General features: G+C 37.1%; 1 protein-coding gene across 1 annotated transcript in view; it reads left to right on the top strand.

Annotated features, from left to right (window-relative positions):
* LOC134666012 (uncharacterized) overlaps positions 1–21218 on the top strand; it is a 234362-nt gene that overhangs the window by 180121 nt on the left and 33023 nt on the right. The window contains exon 12 of the mRNA XM_063523093.1: positions 19548–19705. Coding sequence (XP_063379163.1) covers positions 19548–19705 — 158 coding nt within the window. The remainder of the gene's footprint in view (positions 1–19547; positions 19706–21218) is intronic.

The raw sequence follows: 21218 nt of genomic DNA, 5'->3' as shown, positions 1-21218 counted from the left end.
TGTGCGAGGTCATTTTAGGTAGCTAATACATAATAATAATAATAACATACTTAACAACTTTTTGTATGGGACCAACTCCGAAATCACAAAAATTTTTTTGGCCGTTTCATAGATTTTGGTCCAGTGCATGTGGACGTTTTCTATGGGAAAAACACATTTTTTTTTTGGATTTCGGGGTTGGTTCCATAAAAAAAGTTGTTCAGTTTGACCTAATACCTAATCACCTCGCTAACGGTCCAACGGTCCAACGCTAATATGGTCCAAAAATGACCCTCAATATTTTCGATATATATTCAAAAAATATGTGAACGTACGTAGTCGCGTTGTTGACAAAGGATGTCGACACAAACAGGCATACTAGACAAAAAAAGCATGTAACACTTTAAACTCGCGTTTTGTACACATATTTACTTACTCGTAATTACACAAGCGGGTCTACCGCGATATAATTTCATTGTTTTTACCTTTAATTCCGACGTTTCAGCTGAAAAACAATTAAATTATATCGCGGTAGACCCGTTTGTGCAATTAGATATGTAAAAAAAGCATGTATCGCTAGTTCGGTACTTTTAGTACTACCTTCGTAGCACAAATAGTTCGCATGTGGTTCGCAGAGTTCGCTATACCTACCTAAATCGAACGAGCGGGGTATGCCACAATTTGACATGTGGCATACCCCGCTTTGAACTCAGTGGATAATAATAATATCACAGTAAAGAATTTAATTCTTGACTTTACCATGGGCATTTTTAGCGGGCAAATCGGGAATGCCTTTTTTGGTGACTTAGCGGTAACAGCGTGCTAAATAATGAAAGCAATCCGAAGGTCGCAGGTTCAAACCTCGGCTCGTACTTGCCCAATGAGTTCTTAATTGGGAACTTATGTACCTACTTACGAAATATTAATCGCTATTTATTACCATTCGTTTTTCGGTGAAGGAAAACATCGTGAGGAAACCGGTCTAATCCCGAGGCCTAGTTTACCTTCTGGATTGGAAGGTCAAATTGCAGTCGCGTTCGTAAAAGCTAGTGCCGACGCCAATTCTTAGGTTAGTTGCTAAGCGGACCCCAGGCTCTCATGAGCCGTGCCAATAATGCGGGATAACGCGACGAAGAAGAAATCGGGAATGCCTTTTAGCTGGACAGGCAATCCTATTTGAGTTGTCTCCGCTGGGTATACCTACCACAAATCTCATTCCTACTGCGAACAGTTGCGGCCGAATTCTTGGAGAGTGATATTCGAAATGTAGCAATTCCATATGAGATTCTAATCATGTTAACGTTTCAGGAATCTCTTAGTATGCAGGTACTACTTATACTTACATGTAGATCACGAAATTCACGAATACGTCAATGATATTACATACATACATCACTGGCTCAGTGACCCAAAGAGGATCTTGGCCTCTGACACAAGAGAGCGCCATTCTGCCCTATTCTGCGCCACTTCACGCCAGTTGGGTATTCCGAAAACGGGCGGAAAACGTCAATGATATTAGTATTCGCCAAATATTGTGCAGACATCATATCATTGCGTGCTGTGAATAACATGTAGATCACAATCGCGTTTTATCCTTACTAATAAATATCCCAAAGTTATATTCATGCTTCATATTATTTTATTTATATTTTTTATTTCCTGTTTATTTTTGTGTAAAAAAGAGGAAATGGAAATTGGGAACTACACAAAATTCTGTGTTGGATTAAAAATCTAGAATGTAAAAGTGAGATTAGCAATATAAATATTATTCAAAAAGGTCCGTGGTTACTATTTCCTTAAGAAATTATCATAAATATGAACGGAATAAACATTTCTGCTAAAGTCCAAAGTTTCACTTATTATATGTTATTTCCAAGAAAACTTTGTACCTTTTTCTCCATTCGGTGTAATTTTTCATATCTGAGATCCCTAGGGTCAGTAAGAAGTTGATAAAGTACCAAACGTAAAGTTTTTCAGGTAGCAACGCCCTTGCTGTAAATCAACAGACCGGATCTCATAAATACTAACACATCCGAGATGCATATCTACCATATAGTGTCCACTAGTTTTATATAAAAACAGTGTAGTCCTTGAAACTGCGCTATTTCAATGAGCTGAGCTAACCTTGTCGATGTAATGTCAATGCCGCACCTTAATATTTAAATACAATATAGCCAATCAGCAATTTGATATAAAATAATAATAGGACAAAAGTTCGCGAAGAAAAAAGTTTATAGGTACCTAAATAAAACCCTCAAAGTTGAAAAGGAGGTATCTATAGAAAGACATGTAAATGAGTTAATTTGCATCCCTCAGTTTTCTCGCTGTTACCACCTTAAACGTACCTATCTACGTTTAAAATTTGGATCTTCAAATTTACGTTGCCGAAGTTAGTTTAAAATTGTTGTTATGAACAGTTTAGGTATTACAGGCTTAGTTAAATTATTGTTATTAGTAAAATACAGTCATTTACAAATAACATCGAACAGTACGTACAGTCGCCATCAGATATATCGGAGCGGCCAAGATGCTCAAAAATATCTGAACACGCACTCTAGCGCCTTGACAATAGAGGCGTGTTCAGATATTTTTGAGCACCTTGGCAGCTCCGATATATCTGATGGCGACTGTACAGTGTCTTAGCTATAGATATACTGACTGTACGTACACGTGCATACATACATACGCCAATCTTTTTAGTAAATATTTGTTGCTATAAACAATGGTTTTCAAAATTGTTTTAGCAACTTCTATCGCCTACACTGTGGATATAGAAAAGTCTCATAAAGTAACCATGGAATCTTTGCTTACCGCATCTCTCTAAACCAGATTCACTATAGATGTGGCTAGTATTATGACTTATGAGCATCAAGAGCGAAATTACAATCGCTCACTAAGTATTGACGAACCGGAAGTTCAAGAAAACCAGTTTAAGTGCGTTTTATGTTTACTTATGTTTTTTACGTGCCTGTAGGTCAAGTTACACTGTTGTGCCTTTGAACTGGACTCACCCTTGTGTCTGTATGCGATGGGAATGTACTAGATCGCGGCAACGTTGAAGTGTTCATTAGGTTTCACTCTCTTACGCCCCTCGAATGAATACATCCGTGCTCACTTTTGTAAACTAACTTTGCCCAGTCTTGCAGCGATAGGGCTATGCTGCCTAGTAAGAGTTGGGGACCTTACATTTTGTAAGTTATTTATATAAAAAAAGTTTTTATTACGCAACATTCTCCCAACGCCTACTGTAGGGCCCGTATACACATTGTTTAGTGCTTAGTGTCATACTCGTACATTTGCTAGTAATCCCAAGTGGCAAACATACAAACTTGCACTAAACACTAATCAATGTAGAAATAGGCCTTAAGGGAACAGAAGAATAAACGATGACGATTACGGAACGAAACGAATGAATTAGAATTCTAAAATTGCATATTCTATAGTTTCTACATAGAAACGCTATTTTGACATTGTAATGCATAGTATTCTATATCGTTAGTTTTAATCAAAAGTTTAGTATCTTATTCTAATCGTTAAAATGTCACAAATATCCATATTTTTGTAAATATTTAACTTATATTCATAATAATAGGTAGCATATTTTTACGTCCATCAACGATAAGTCAATAAGTATTAATACTAAAAACAATCAACATTTTTTTCATTCCATTTGGCATTTATCTGGTTGGATTGTTTGAAGAGCCTCGACAGCGCTACGCAGCTTGAACACGTCAGGAAAATGTGCGATTTTCACATTAATGGGTTTCAGATTGCATCTATCTACCCAAGATAAAATCTATATTATACTCAAAAACTTAGTATTGGAGTAGGTAGGTACATTTGTGTGTCAAAATGTGTCCTTAAAAACGTATGTGATGAATGAACTATACCCGGAAGACAATGATGAAATATAGGAACGAATACGTATTTAATTAAAAAATTCTAACCATAATTATACAGGTACAAATCGTAATATTTATTCTATTAGGATTTTCACACTTATTCCCGCTCATAAATGTGACGTCCCTCGGGTAAAGGTACCTTATGGCGGTTGGCGCTTACGGTATTATTAACGCCGCTCCAATATTATTGCGGCGCTATGCGACGTAAACGCCAGCCGCCACAAGGTACCTTTTTCCGTGGAACGTCACAAATAAGTTTTGTTCAAATAAAAAAAAAACCTTGTTCAAACAAAAACCAACCCACACCTAGTGGGAGCATTCGACACTTACACGAATATGTAACTGCCAAGTAAAATTCTCGTACTACTTTCCGTATAAACATAACACACAAAGTGTTAAGACGTTTGAAGGCAGCCTAGGGAATTCGCAGTTATATTGCCGTCGGCGTGCCAAATAATTCGAAAGCCGACTGATACATTGATCATTTCCCAGACCTACCATTAATATTTAAGTAGGGTAATTCGCCAGGAACTGGGCACTTTTAGTAACTGGCCGTCCTAAACTAAAAATGAATTCTATTCACCTATTTCAGCCAGTTACTAAAACTGGCGAATTAACATATAGGACTTTTAAACAAAAGCTTAGAAAAGAAGTTTACAAAGATGTAAAAACCATTAAATTTTTAAACAGACGAATTAGTACACCTTGAGACCCTTTAATTAAAATGATGACTGGATTGTTAGCAGTATCTGGAGTGATAATATAATTATCTCTGAAATGAGGTTCCAGTATTACAAAAGAGACAATGTTTGTTATTTTGTACATATGTGAATAATGTATGTGTCGCAGTAAGATAGATAAAGCCGTTATATAGTTATAACCCTAGGGATATAATTATATGACGTAACATAGTTATATGAAAGCGATTCATTGCTATCTTACTAGGTATATAACTATAATACGGCATTAGTTTAGTGATATAGTTATATTACTGGATTAAGTTTAGTGAAATAATTGTAGGTAGGAGTGCAGCGGTGCGGCGAAGGTATAGTTATATCCCTAGGGATATAGTTATATGCCGTATAATACTTTTTAGCAATATTACGTAAAAGTATAGGTCGATTCACGAAAGCTGGCGCGAGATTTCTACTGAGTGACAGCTATTTTCATTGAAATTCTGTCAAATCTCGCGCCAGCTTTCGTGAATCGATCGCAATGCCTCATAAACCCTTAAAAATAGCAGCATGAAAATATATTATATAATAGTTATCTTACTAGGGATATGATTATAATACGGCATATAACTATATCCCTAGGGATATAACTAAACCTCCGCCACACTGCCGCGCTCCTAATACCTACAATTACTATCTTACTAGGAATATGATTATAATACGTAGTTACGTACTATACGGCATATAACTATATCCCTAGGGATATAACTATACCTCCGCCGCACCACTGCACTCCTACTTACAATTATTTCACTAAACTTAATCCAGTAATATAACTATATCACTAAACTAAAGCCGTATTATAGTTATATACCTAGTAAGATAGTAATGAATCGCTTTCGTATAACTATGTTACGTCATATAATTATATCCCTAGGGTTATAACCAGAGCTCGGATAGGGTGAGCTATTTGCCTTATATATGACATAAGACATGTCAAATTATAAGGCAAATAGCTCACCCTATCCGAGCTCTGGTTATAACTATATAACGGCTATATCTATCTTACTGCGACATATGCATGAACCACATAAACGAGATAGTTACCTACATACTTAAAAAACTGTTATTGCTCTTATGTCCAAAATTCGTTATCGTCAACCATAAATTGAAAATAAAATAAAAGTATCAATGAGTAAAACCGTCTAATTCGATTCGTAACCCGCGTCTTAAGCAGGTCAACGTTACATGCCCTTTCTAAAAACAGTGGCACTCTCGCCACGCGATTGAGATCTAGGTCGGTCACGCATTAAATTAATTCGCTTGGTCCTTAAATTGTTTAGTGAGAGAGAATAAAATGCTACCCTACGATTTCACCAACGCTTAAGGCTGATTTACTTTTTCCTAAATTTAAATCATGAGTTTATCTTCTATTCATGTAGATAACTAGTACACCTCTTTTTGATCTACTTAAACATTTTCCTGGATGTCAATTCTAATTTAACAATTTATTATGATTTTGATAAGGCTCTGACGATCGTCTTGGTGACTATCAAGCATCTCACGCACAACTTTCACTTCATTTCGCATGCACCAGTCAGCCTGAGCGATTTGAGGGTTCTTCGAGCAAGGTCGTATCAAAATAAGATTAAATTCATTGTTTGACCTCTTTAAAAATCGCCATAAATCTTAGAGAAATCGATTTTATCGAATAGCTTGTACCTATCCTAAAATGTATGCTGTAAAGGTATAGTATTTTCTTGTTTTTGAGTCATTCACACATAAGACACGAGGAATTGGTGAGAGCCAGAGTCCAAACCAGAGTGCATATGTTTCTCAGAATTTAATGATAACTCCCTGTTGCTTGCTTACGTAGGTACTTACCCCCTTATTCATAAACGTTTACTAAAGTTGACAAACCGATAATAATAGTTTGTCCCTTTCCCTCATACCAATACGTCGAAAAGGGACAAACGATTATTACTGTCACTGTCAGCTTTAGTAAACGTTTATAAATAAGGGAGTTAGTGTCCAAATTGCTTAGCCTTCTGTAAGATGCCAAGGTTTAATACTTTTAGAACTCTGTTCTGTGCCATAATAGCGTGCCAAGGCCTAGTTTTTATTTCACAAATCAGACTTTATCTTGATCGTTGAGTCTTTGCAGTGACATTACATTGCCCAGTTTCGTTGCATGTTTACATATTATGTAAGTAATAAGTTTTCATGTTTACTCACGAATAATTAAACAACTTAGGTACTTTGTAACGACAATTGTTTTGTTTCAATTCTCAAGCTTGCTTGTATGTTGATTTTAGTGTTAGAATTTAAATAAAACATTTATTACCTAATACCTATTCGTGGTCATACATATTTATAAAAACTTTTTTGTTTAATTTTAGAACGTACTTAATGTATGCTAAATTTAGCAAGAAGCATTCATTTCAGCATTTCACGTTTACTTATTTAAAGGTTAGTAACAATGTATAGAAATACTACAGTTCCCTAACGATCAAGTTGAGTGTGGGTTGCGAACTAACAAATAGATAAGCCAGGATTTCATTAACTAAGTGTACGATAGACATGCAACTTTTCGACCAATCCTTTTAACTTGGAAAATGCAAAAAGTTCGAAACATAGCCTGATGTAGCGGCGGCGGCACGTATTTGGATATACATAGGTATAGTAATAATTGCGTTCGTAAACAGAATAGGAAATATAGCCGCAATATCCCGGAAAAAAGTTATTTACCTAAGGAATCCAAAAGGTAAGGTTGTCTGGAAGAGATCGCTTTTTAGCGATAAGACCGCCAGTTGTTTAACCTCTTCTTACTGTTTGTATTGTTTTCTGTAAAGAGGTGTGCAATAAAGAGTAGGTATTTGTTTTGTATTGGTATTTACGAATCATCACAAAATCTTCCGACGTTCATTCGTTCAAATGCTTGATGCTAGAATAGAAAATGCCTCATTGCGCAATATTAAATTAAACAATTTCAACCAATGTTTAAAAAAAAATTGTACCCCCACTTTACGCTTCTTTTAGGTATACATATACGTAATTAAGTAACTAATTACACTATATAGGTGACTTCCTTAATAGTCTGTCAAAATGATCGGTGCAACCCACGCTTATGCTGGTGGATGGTATTAAAAAGCCCACATTTGCTCATCTGCAGTCGAAAGACTGAATCAAATATATCTCTAGAGCAAAACTCTTTATAATAGTCGATAGATAATATCTGCCTACGTCATGAAATTCCACTTGATTAATATACATACCACTTTAATCATGATTGGGCGCAAACAAACCGGCAAAATTCAATCACAAATTTATCACGCCAGCGCCGTGACCACCTACACAAAATCGTTTATAGAGTTCGGTAATCGAACAGGGATTTGCAGCGTGCCTATAGGTACCTTAAGAAATAAAAGAATAAAGAAATATTTTTGTTTTGCTCTTTAAAAACAAGTAAACAGTTAAGGACGGTAATATTAGTCTCAGGTGAATAGGGATTATTAGGCAAAGCTCTGCGTAGGTGTCACCACTAGCACATACAGTAAACAAACCTCATTGATATCATCAATGACACATCATGCGTCACTAGGTCAATCACGTGGCCTACCGTGAAACACGACAATCGAACGTTCGGTTTCTGCCTCTCTATCACTCTTGCTTATTCTATCTATAGAGAGGCAGATAAAGAAATTTCGAATTTCGCATTTCGAGGTAGGCCACCTGTAAACCAACCGCCTTGGTGGATCAATGTGCATAGTGAAAACTTGTCAAAAAACTGTATAAGGCCTAGTATGTAGGTAGGTATAAGTTACTCTATGGTTTACTAAACAAATTAGTTCTGCACTCTGGCGGCAGAACATTGCAGTAATACTGTTGATTACATTGTGTTACGAAAAAAAAAAACTACATAGATAAGTTAAAATACATTAAATCTTACCAGTTTCTGAATAATTTTAGTGTTCATGTAGCTGCTGCATTTTACACTTTGTAACTATACTTAAACAGAACTCTTATTTTAACAAATACGAATTTTTAAAACTTTTCATTGTGGGCACGTACGTTCATTTCTCTCTCCGTGAGGTTTTGTGCCTTACAATAAACTTATTTACTGAGAATCTAAATCATTTGTATTTACTTTTGTAATTAATTGCGATGTAATATAAATGAACTGCGTACACACAGGCATACCTACTCAATGTTTGCCCCAATCACGTTGCCCTAATAGATTTCGTGCACGCGATATAAAGCATTGGTATGTTTTTGTAAGTAAAATACCACGTTATTAACACCCTATTCAACGAGCAGAATTTGTTTAAAAATAAATGTATTGTTAATAATCCAGTAATTTTTGTCTAATTTTGTAACCTGACTCTTTTGCGTCAAATCCGGTAGTTCTGATGTTTGACAAAAAATCCGATCCGGTAGTTCTGATTTTTGACAAAAAATCAGAACTACTGGATTTAACGCAAACGCTAAATGTATAAAATTACTGTATTATAAATCGGTATTGAAAATGGACCTGACAACTAGGTACCTAACTAACAATATCTATGGATTACGCAGACTGGAAAATATAAGCAGGTTTCATTCATGAAAGACACCCTTTTCCTAGTTACCTATCACATAAACATAAAAACCGGCCAAGTGCGAGTCGGACTCGCGCACGAAGGGTTCCGTGCCATTGCAAAATAAAACACGTTTAATTTATGGGAGCCCCACTTAAATATTTATTTTATTTTGTTTTTAGTATTTGTGTTTATAAATTTCAACTGTCTATAGCTATCTTCATGAATTACAGCCTGTAACTGACAGACGAACGGACGGACACCGGAGTCTTATGTTATTAGTAATAGGTAGGCTCCGTTTTTTACCGTTTGGGTATGGAAACCTAAAAACCTATATTGTTGTCATCATTTTGTAAGCTATAGATCTATAATATATTATTTATCTATATATTTATAAAGTCCATGGGAACATTCGCGGCCCAAAATTTCATAATATTTGCGTGCCAGTGTGTCCAATGCCGCCAGACGGAGGCCACTGTCGCCCACACAGCCAATACAGTAAGCTTCGTAAACAGCGTGAATGTAGATTTAAAATGGATTGACTCATAGAATTTTATGACATCATGACAATATTCCAAACTGCCAAATAAATAGTCGAGTATCGCTTCGGAACAAAAGCGTTGGCGGAAAGTTAGCGCTGTTTTACGAGACGTTACCGTCGCTATTCCCAGTGTACCTTCTTCTATACACAAGTATTTCCTAGTAAGTATCTAAAGATACTAGGAAATAGTATATCAGCCGGCCTAGCCAAGGTGACAATCGCTTGCGCTACGAGAACGACACGCTTTCTGACTCTCTTAATTTTTCCACATCAGTGCAACAGTGACAGTTGCGTTTCGTTCACTATGGAGCGTAAGCGATTGGCATGTTGGCTACGCGGCCTGGACTTTGGTGGTTCTGGATAGTGCAGTTGCATGATCGTGTCAAACGCATTTGAGCCCGATTCGGATTTTGAAATAAACATCTATTAGACATTGGTTGCCCGGATTGCGCTGCAAAAGAGAACTAGTTGATATCTAAACTATCTAGACACGCGGCAGCGTGTCAAGCCAAGTTCAAGCAAAGGAACTGGCTAGCCAGCGCCGAGTGTAATATTACACGAACCACTTGGTGCCACTTTTGACCCTTCTATAACTCAAAACATCTTTGACGTAAACACATAAAACTACGTGTGTTTAATTATATCCATAAGGATATCTAGAAGCCCAAATTTCATGAAGCTAGCTCAAACGGTTATAAAGGTATGAAGGTCAAAAAGTCGTAAATTTTAAGACTGACTTATGACTTATAGTACCTAAACCTAACCTACTTCCAGATGACCTAGAAGGATGAAATTTGGAATCCAGCTTGGTTATTGTGTGTAACCGTAGGAAAAAATCTAAAAATAAAATAAAGTTAAAAAATAGGGGGGGTCCCCATACAAAAAAACCACTTTTTATTGGGACTGACATATAAGTACCTAAACCTAACCTACTTCCAGATGACCTAGAAGGATGAAATTTGGAATCCAGCTCGGTTATTATGTGTAACCGTAGGAAAAAATCTAAAAATAAAATAAAGTTTAAAAATAGGGGGGGTCCCCATACAAAAATCCATTTTTTATTGGGACTGATATAAGTACCTAAACCTAACCTACTTCCAGATGACCTAGAAGGATGAAATTTGGAATCCAGCTCGGTTATTGTGTGTAACCGTAGGAAAAAATCTAAAAATAAAATAAAGTTTAAAAATAGGGGGGGTCCCCATACAAAAATCCATTTTTTTATTGGGACTGATATAAGTACCTAAACCTAACCTACTTCCAGATGACCTAGAAGGATGAAATTTGGAATCCAGCTTGGTTATTGTGTGTAAGCGTAGGAAAAAATCTAAAAATAAAAAAAAGTTAAAAAATAGGGGGGGTCCCCATACAAAAAAATATTTTTTTATTGTAGCGTTGGAACCGTTACAAGCAGATATTTGAAACTACCCCAATATATGTATTATTATATTTGCTATATTAAAATAAAGTTTAGTCAAAAAATAAGTGGTGCCCCATACAAAAAACTTTTAATACGCTCTAAACAACCGGCCAACCGTGTGTCGTCGGCGGCGCGCGGTACCACATAATTATACAAAGAACAGAAGTAAAAACCATACAGCGGAAACACAAGAAAAAACATTAAATCTCAATACCTGCCTAGTTTTCTTTACAAAAAGTATTGATATCCCACCAAAAACATAAATGTAAAAAAGGAGAGCCAAGTTCAATACAAAAATTATGCTTGGCTGTGGGGCTCGCCGCAAAAAGAATGGAGATCTAAATGACTGCCACTGCCAAGTTCTATGCAAAATCCAAATATGTATTTATAGGAACAAAATAACATTATAAACAAGTATTAAACTCTATTTCTTTGCTTTATTGGATACCTATAACAATTGCTGTTATTTAAAAAAATGTGAGATCTTAAAGTAGGTTAGATTTGGCTTGGCCAGGTTTTATCAGAATTACAATATATATAAAATGATTGATATAATGAAAACTGGCCAAGTCAAATCTAACCTACTTTAAGATCTCACATTTTTTAAAATAACAGCAATTGTTATAGGTATCCAATAAAGCAAAGAAATAGAGTTTAATACTTGTTTATAATGTTATTTTGTTCCTATAAATACATATTTGGATTTTGCATAGAACTTGGCAGTGGCAGTCATTTAGATCTCCATTCTTTTTGCGGCGAGCCCCACAGCCAAGCATAATTTTTGTATTGAACTTGGCTCTCCTTTTTTACATTTATGTTTTTGGTGGGATAACGTACCTATCTAGAATGGATCTAGTACGTGTCATCTCTTGTGAATATCTTGAAGTTCGAGTCACAAAACGTCAAATATTAGAGTATCTTGCAAAAAAGCTCAGATATTTTACCAGCGCGCGAAGGGCGAATTAAAATTTATTTCAAAACACAATATTGATTTGACTTTCATTTAATATTAGTCGCTGTACAGTCAGCAGCTGAAGTTGCTAAGCGGGCGAGGTGTTCAAAATTAACTTGACACGATCTTATTCGCTTAACAATAAAGTCGCGTCAAGATCATTTTGAACACCTGGCCTCTTAGCAACTTCTGCTGCTGACTGTACAACACTACATTACTCATATGCATAAGTATGAATTAATGAGATGCAGAACTCAGATAATTCAAAACCAAGAAAATCTAAATTATATTTGTCCTCCACCTGTATTCCTATCTTATTAGGGTTCCGTACCTCAAAAGGAAGAAACGGAACCCTTATAGGATCACTCGTGCGTCTGTCTGTCTGTCCGTCTGTCACAGGCTATTTTCTCGGAAACTACTGGACCAAAAGATGGACATATTTTTTTTTATAATTTTAAAATACGTAGGTTCGAAGTTATTTAAGAAAATAGCCTAATAATGACCATTCCCCCCACTTTATCTCCGAAACTACTGGGTCTAAAATTTTGAAAAAAATACACAAAATAGTTCTTTACCTATAGATGACAGGAAAATCTATTATAAATGTGAAGTCAAGCGTGAGTTGGACTTATGTACGGAACCCTATAAACGCGAGTCCGACTCGCACTTGGCCGGTTTTTTTTTATGTAAGTATAGGTAATCTCGGGTAGCCACAACGTTCATTAAATTAACGTTCCTACTCCCCTGATCCTAAGCCAACACAGACATTCGAAATGACCAAACTGTGCGTGCCCAAGAGGCCTATCAATTCATTAAGCTCTGGCTATATATTTTTGCAGTGTCACACACACATTAAATAAAAAGTTAACGTAAGGTCAAAGTCCATTTGTTCTCTGTCGGGCGGTAATTTATAACCTAACCAGTGGGGAGACACTCCTGGCTTCGGTCGAACTCGGCTCCGTTCGGCTCAGCATTGCTTCGAACAATTAATTAGGGTTGGCACCACTTGACTTCCTTTTGCGTGCACGACCACAAATAAGATAATCACTTAAATTTTGACAACCCTAAATTGCCGAAAGGGATAGTGCCACATATTAGAAAGGGATACATGATTCGACCCTGAACCGCTGTCAAACTTCGGGTTTGTAGGAAGTGTCCTTTCTGTACGTTAGTACTATTATTTCTTCTGTGACCTAACCTAAATTTGTTGATGAGGTAGTCAAGTTGTCAGTCCGGAAGTAGATTATAGCCATGGGGGCTGCAAAGCTGTTACATATGCCTGCATTTCAAATTAGCTTAAAACTTTAAATCGAATTGTTATTCTCGCTTGGTATCAGAAATATCAGAATCGTTTTGCTGCTGTTCTAACCTTTAAGAAAATAGCGTACTCCCACCTTAAAGCCGGCCACGCACTTGCAAACCCACCGGTGTTGTTCAGGTCTGCTATGTATATCATAAATAAAACATTTCAATTAAATAATAAATTTAATTGTGTGCTTATTCAAGCACAAGAAATCTATTTTCGTTTAGTGAGATCTCCATTCGACATAAGTCATAACTCACAGTTAACCCATCGAGCGTTGCCGTTTTGCCTTTACCGAAGACATATGTAACTTCGTATAAGATGAATAAAGTCTAAGAAAATAATTTGGCCAAGTCCGAGATAGCTCGAGGCATTTAGTGTTCCGTACGGCTACCATCAGTTTGGCATTGACATAAACGATATCGTGAACGTAATTTACTTCCTATAGGTATATCTCTTTCGCACTAATATGTCAGTACGAGCGAGATGCATAGAAAGTAAATTACGTTCACGCCCACGGTAGCGTTTATGTCAATGCCAAACTGATGGTAGCCGTACCGCTCGCATCGTTACATTTTACAGGGGTTGTTTGCCTGTTTTTAGGATACCGTATTCAACTACACACACAGAACAATAGTACAAAGTGTCTAAGTGCGAAGGCCGAAGGCCGAGCTTTAGCAAAATGTCATCGCTTTAGCACAGAGCAATAGTACAAGTGTCTAAATATGAAGGCCAAAGGCCGACCTCCGCGTAGCCCGAAGGCCCGAAGCGTCCAGGATGTCAGTGCTTTAACGCAGAACAATAGTACAAGTGTCTAAAAGCGGAAGCCGAAGGCCGAGCTCCGCGTAGGGCCGAAGGCCCGAAGCGTCCAGGATGTTAGTACTTAAACACAGAACAATAGTATAAGTATCTAAATGCGAAGGCCGAAGGCCGAGCTCCGCGTAGGGCCGAAGGCCCGAAGCGTCCAGGCTGTCAGTTCTGTGTTTAACCACTGACATCTTGCAGGCTTCGGGCCTTCGGCCCTACGCGGAGCTCGGCCTCCGGCCTTCGCATTTAGACACTTGTATTAATTACCTGTGTTTAGAACTGACCTCCTGGATGCTTCGGGCTTTCGGCCCAATGCGACTTCAGCCTTTGGATCTTGCGACTTAGACACTTAATTGTACTTAAAAATACTTGGAAAAGTTACGGGAGGCGCGCGTCTGTCGGACGCTTCGGATCTTCGAATCGCTCCTTCGGCCTTTGCATTTAGTTAGATTCTTGTACTATTGCTTTGTGTTTGAATACCGAAGTCGAGCATCTCGCGAATGCTTGATGTATTATAATAATTTAGAGTAAGGCCAAGCGCGCACCACGATTTTTTGTCCTGCGATAATTTTGTCGCAGAAATGCAACGTATGTGTTTATATGTTAGTGTGCGCATATGCGACAAAAAAATCGCAGCGATTTTAAAATTGTGATTTGTCACATTTTTCCGCGATTGTCGCAAAGTGATTGCAGCATGCGGAGTTGTATGGCCCCGCGCGCACTATAATAATAAAATCGCACCCCGGCCGGACCTCAGTCGGCATTTCGCTCTCCAAACCCCAACATCTCGGCACCTGCATCTCCAATGGAGTCTCAAAATGAGACGCTAGATGTTGACCATTTAATTATGGAAATAGACGGGGATCACCTTTGTGTTATAAATGCTCAAAGTCATACAGCAACGCATCACGTTTCATGACAAGCGACTGGTACGAAATCCATGTTGAGAATGAACAAATCGTCGACTTTTTCATCGCAGTGCGCGCAGTGAATTTTCTGCGATATGCTTAGGGTCTCCCCTGATATATCGACGCGCATTCGGCAAAAGCCGATAGGAAAAAGCTTTATGTCCACGCAATAAGAGCGAAAAAGCCGTCGACGCGTCGGCAGGCGCCGGCCGATGCGAGCCGAGCCGAACGACGACTTTTTCGCTCTTATTGCGTGGACATAAAGCTTTTTCCTATCGGCTTTTGCCGAATGCGCGTCGATATATCAGGGGAGACCCTTAAACTAATAACGCATAGACAGATAGTCCCCATACGGCTAACCTGCCAAAAGTGAAGCCGAAACACGATCGATGTGTGCGTGGAACGCTCGTGTTTTACGCTCAGCAAACACACACATATATACAAAATATGTTGCCAGTATTCATTTACTTCTCTCAAAGTAGAGGAATTTTAACAACATCCACACTTGGTTATAAATAATTTGGAAGTGTGTAGATTCGGTTTTGTAGCAAAAGCTTTTTGTTTATTTCGGGATTTGTTGCATTTCTGTACTTTGTGAAATAAGGATTAAATAAATAGCTGATAAGTTTTTACTATTTTTATTTATTTAACAAATGTGCATAAAATAATAAGAATAAATTTAAATAGGACAGAGCATATTCGACTGTGTTTAGTCCATTTCCAATGTTTCCATATTGCGTCATTCCGATCAGTCAGAAAACTGAAACGAACATGACACAAAATAAAAATAAGAAAAAAGTAAATACTTACCTAAATAATTAGCTTAATTATAATTTTCTTTAAAATTATACAATGAAATTTAATTGAGCGTATTTATTTTAGAATGTAGACGCCATGTCCCATTTGGAGGAAAAAATATTCACTACACTGGCAACATTTAGAAGAAATGGCGGCTGACGAAAATTTGGATTTTTGTATTTACGATTATGTAAAAATATCATATTAATCTCGATACTTACGCGTGAAATGCAATATCAGGCGGTTTGTTTTTATTATATGATGTGTTGTGACACCCATTCACTGTACAAACAACCATCTTTCCTGTAGTTTTTGAATTTTAAACGGGAGGTGTACACATACCGATTTGACTTTGAGTACTGCGAGGGCCGTTCGAATACGATGATACGAGTGTGACGTGACACGTGACGTCGCACTTGAAATGGCTTCACTGGGGGTGTACGAACTAGGAATCTACGCCTTATAAATCTATGGCGATATATTACAGCGCGATTCTAAAATCGTGTCGCAAAAATTAATATCGTGGTGCGCGCTTGGCCTATAATACCTTAAATGTATACTCCTTCAATTTGAATTTAGAACTCATTATTATATTTTATTTGATTTTGTTTCTAGTTCTATGCCATATATATAGACTTTAATATTATTTAGAACTGCTAAAAAACAAGATCGGCTTACTTTAAATATTTCGTCAATTTTACCTTTGTTTCTAAAAACTGTGATATTTAACTGTCATATACGTACTATTAATGCCTTCCAAAATTATTTTCTCGTAACAGGACTGAGGGGCTACCGCGAAAACCGAAATTCGCAATTTGCGGGGATCTTTCTCTTTTACTCCAATGAAGGCGTAATTAGAGTGACAGAGAAAAATGCTCGCAATTTGCGAACTTCTATTTTCGCGGTTATAGCCCTGAATCTTGTTGCTCACCGATCCGTTCAAAAATATACATAAGTACTGAATATAATTAATAGTTATTATAATTATACAATTGATACAGAAATGTAATGGTACTTAATGAAAAGGAATATTGTGTATATTGTTTCGACGAATCAGATACTCTCAATAAAATCTATACATGAGGCCAAAGCTGTTCATAAATATTAAATGACTTTATTATCTCTATACGCCTTACTAACTCTATGTGTCCTATTGTGGAAAAAAAAACATAACGACAGTCAAGAACGAAATTCTTAATTTGAATTTTTCAGATTCGTGAGATGCCTAGTCCATTGGTTGGAAAGCCCGTGCGAAATTGAAACTTATTTGCAATGTAATAAGGTCGTATTTTGTAGATCTCTCTCATACTTGGACGTAGTTTAGCGTAAAAGATCCATCCTCTAAAATTTGTCGTTTAAATGAATGACTTTTCCCTTTGACAGAAAGTTCAAATTTTACTAACAGATTTTTGTGGATTGGATCTTTTACCCTAAACTACGTCCACTTATAGTAGGCTATTGAGGTAAAATTAAATATCCCACAAAAATAAGCAAGCAGTAATAAACTTTGTGTCAAAGACATAAGTCATAAATTTCAATGCCAAAGTTTTAACTTAGGATGTTTCTCGCCTAATATGAATTGACCAGTGTAAGCATCAGTTAGCTAGCCCTAAGCAACCAAAGGTCAAGCTGCAGTTGAAAAACTAATAAAGATAAAGTTAAGCTGATAATTTTCCCGCCGTCTCCATGCTTCTTTAAGTTGGGTATTGACTAGTCAGCTGCCTGTTAGCTATAGTTTTCGCGAAAATCGCCAGGACAGAGGTGAAAATTTTTGTATGAAAACTTGCAACTTTAAATGCATTTTTTGACGAAACTATTGCAGTCTAAAATGAAGTCAAAATCAGTCCATCGACTCAATTTTTTGCAAGCTTTCTAATGGTACCCCACACGATTCTTACAAATGAAAAAAATTTCAGCCTACCCCTCTCAACCCCCTAAATTTCCCCCTTTAATAAGAAATAAGCAGTTTTGACTTATTTACAATATGAGTGGTGGTAATTGCTATAACTGTTCCAAATTTTAGGTATCTATGTCAAACGGTCTCTGAGAAAAACGTATTTAACTGATTTGCAAGACCGAAGTGATCCCATAAGTGTTCCGTAAACAAAGTTTTGTACGGAACACTAAAAACGTGCCTCGGAAATCAAGAAAAAGTCATTCTCGGATAGATGGCGCATACACCTTTGGCCTATGCTCAGCTAGATGGCGTGACGGCACCGTTTCATATTTAACAATTTTAACGCATAGATATCAGTGAATGAACATGGGTCCAAATGGTATAAAAATAATAAAGTCATTTATCCATATATATTCATTTTTTAACCGACTTCCAAATCCCAAAGGAGGAGGTTATCAATTCGGTTGTATGTTTTTTTTTTTTATGTTTGTTACTCCATATCTCCGTCATTACTGGACCGATTTTGAAAATTATTTTTTTGATTGTATGTATATGCATACAGATTGGTCCCGTTTTTGTCAAAATCCAGTTCTGATGATGGGATCCATGAGGAATCGATGGAACTCCTCAAATCTTAAAGGCATACATATGGTGATTTTTGTGTTTTTATCAACAAATCAAGCATATACATTCAAAAACGTGACATTTGATGAAGTGGAACTGCTGATGATGATCAGAACGGAACTCTTCAACGACGCATAGTTCACCTTTGGCGATTTGTCCTCTTCGTTATGTTTGTTAAGCAAGTAAAGTTTTTAAGCCACAATTTTATCAAGCATGAGTTCTGATGATGGGATCCATGAGAAATCGAGGGAACTCCTCAAATTTTAAAGGCATGCGTATAGAGATTTTTGTATTTTCATCAGAAAATCAAGCATTTTCATTAAAAACTGTCGCATTTGATGAAGTGGAACTGCTGATGATGATCAGAACGGAACTCTTCAACGACGCATAGTTCACGTTTGGCGATTTGTCCTCTTCGTTATGTTTGTTAAGCAAGTTTAGTTTTTAAGCCACATTTCTGTCAAGCTCGAGTTCTGATGATGGGATCCATAAGGAATCGAGGGAACTCCTCAAATCTTAAAGGCATACGTATAGATTTTTTTGTATTTTCATCATAAAATCAAGCATTTACATTAAAAACTGTCGCATTTGATGAAGTGGAACTGCTGATGATGATCAGAACAGACGAACTCTTCAACGACGCATAGTACATGTTTGGTGATTTCGAATTTCGATTTTGACTTGGACTGGGACCCGGACTCATACCCGGATCCGGTTCGGACCCGGACTCGGACTCGGACTCGGACCCGGACTCGGACCCGGACCCGGACTTGGACCGGGACTCGGACCCGGACTCTGACTCGGACCCGGACCCGGACTTGGACCGGGACTCGGACCCGGACTCTGACGTGCACCATCTACCATAATCTTTCACCGGGCCCCATAGAAGTCGGTTTTTTTTTTCTTAAAAATTATTTGATAATTTTATTTTGAGTTATAGTCTTGTGTCGATAGATGGCAGTAAATTTACAGTGACTACAATATTTACCATGACAGGACCCCTCTATACTATCTATTCTTTTTGCCTCTACGAAGCATTATCGTTACTCATCGGGAATATCGCATACGAACGTAGCGCTACGACCGTACCTTTAACTAATAAATTTTCACTTTTAGCGCATTCCTTGTCGTTACCATAGCTAACCATATTTTATTTTGTTGACAGAGAGAGCTATTCGCAGCGAAAGCGGACAGCGGAACGGCAGCAGTCGATCGCAAACTCTCCTCCTCATCCGCCGGCAGTATGAAGAACAAGTGGTTGAAGGCGTTCCGCAGTCTGAAGCCCCCAAGCGCCCCGCCGCCCCATGCTGCGCCACCAGACAAGTAAGATTTTTTTTTATTAATCTATAAAAAATATTACATTGTAATTATCGCACTTATCTGCCAAACTGCCGAACAGTTTCTTGGCAGAAAAACTTGTGTACATGCGAACTATTCAGTACATGTGCCAAGTTAATTGCAAGTTTAGATAATGTGGAAGAAATTGGAAGTTATAACGTGTAATGCCGCATTCAATGACGGTTAGGCTTGTTGATTATTTGTTTACGTGGAAAAAGACTCAAAGAGAATTTAGACAAGAGTAATATTGTCAAAGTAAATTACGTAGTCAGTATATTTACTGCCATCTTTTGACACAAATGATTAAAATTTTTAGAACGCCATTTGATTTTGATCCTTATTTTTTCACTTAAGGTGCTAAATTTATTAAATCTCAAAAGGTTTCGTCATCTACTCAATTATAGGCCAAAGGTATGGTGCCATCTTTTCGAGTAATGGTGCCATACTTCTAGCCTACTCTCTTAGCCTAATAAAATCATTAAACACATGTCATTTGACACATGTGTCGAAAGATGGCAGTGAATGTACTGACTACATAGTTTACGTGGACAATATTCCTCCATTTCAAATTAACTTTGAAAATGCTAACTATTACACATAACACACATACGAACACTGTTACGTAACTAGCCGCACTTACACCCCATTGATAGTTAACCTACATGCGCTGAAACAAAAGAAACACGTTGAGACTGTTGTTTTTTGCCAGATTTTCAGTGCCAACTATGATGGAAGAAGCCAACAAACTGAAATATTAACATTAAAGCTAGAATCTGAATAATTCCACTATTATTTTTTTTATCGAATAGTTATTAAATCACTAGAGTTGTTTAAGATTACTGAAAATATAAATATATTTTTTTACTTAGCTACTTTCATAAAACTTAAGCTAAAAGTTATGGCTGCAAACAAGAGCAGATTAACTAAGTATCCGCCCACAGTAAAGCGTCTTATCAAGTTAATGTAGTCACTAAGCAAAGATGTTACATTTTAGCCTCATAGCTGAGTTAAAATCCTTAAAATTGCTTTAAAAACACGCGCTCAGTAACGATTTTTCTTCCTCCTATTATTTAGGGCAATGGATAACTTCCTATGTGTTTGCAAGAGGAAACAACTAAATACATACTAGTCAACGTTTGCCCCCAACGTACATGGTCCTATGACGTGTTAGTGAGAATATGTGTAGTCCTCACAGTTTCCAATTAACTCCAGAGGTGCAGTTGTAATTATTATATCAACACCGTTCCAAGGTCCTCCGGGCGGCCAGCCGGTAGAAATTAAAGGTAGGCAATAAATACATAGGTAAACATATACTTATGTAGTGTTACATCATTTCTCTTTATTATATAATTTGGACCTACATATCGAACTTAGCAATTTAGTCGCAGTTCTAATATTGATTGTAATAAATTTAGACTATTTATAATACGTAGGTAGACTGTTAAAGTTAGACCAAGACAAATGCATGTGCATTGTGCAAGTGTTTTTAATAACACAT

This window comes from Cydia fagiglandana, chromosome 7, assembly GCF_963556715.1.
Source record: "Cydia fagiglandana chromosome 7, ilCydFagi1.1, whole genome shotgun sequence".
NCBI classification, from domain to species: domain Eukaryota; kingdom Metazoa; phylum Arthropoda; class Insecta; order Lepidoptera; family Tortricidae; genus Cydia; species Cydia fagiglandana.
Note: the sequence above shows the minus strand (reverse complement) of the source record. Positions and strands in the feature narration are given on the sequence as shown.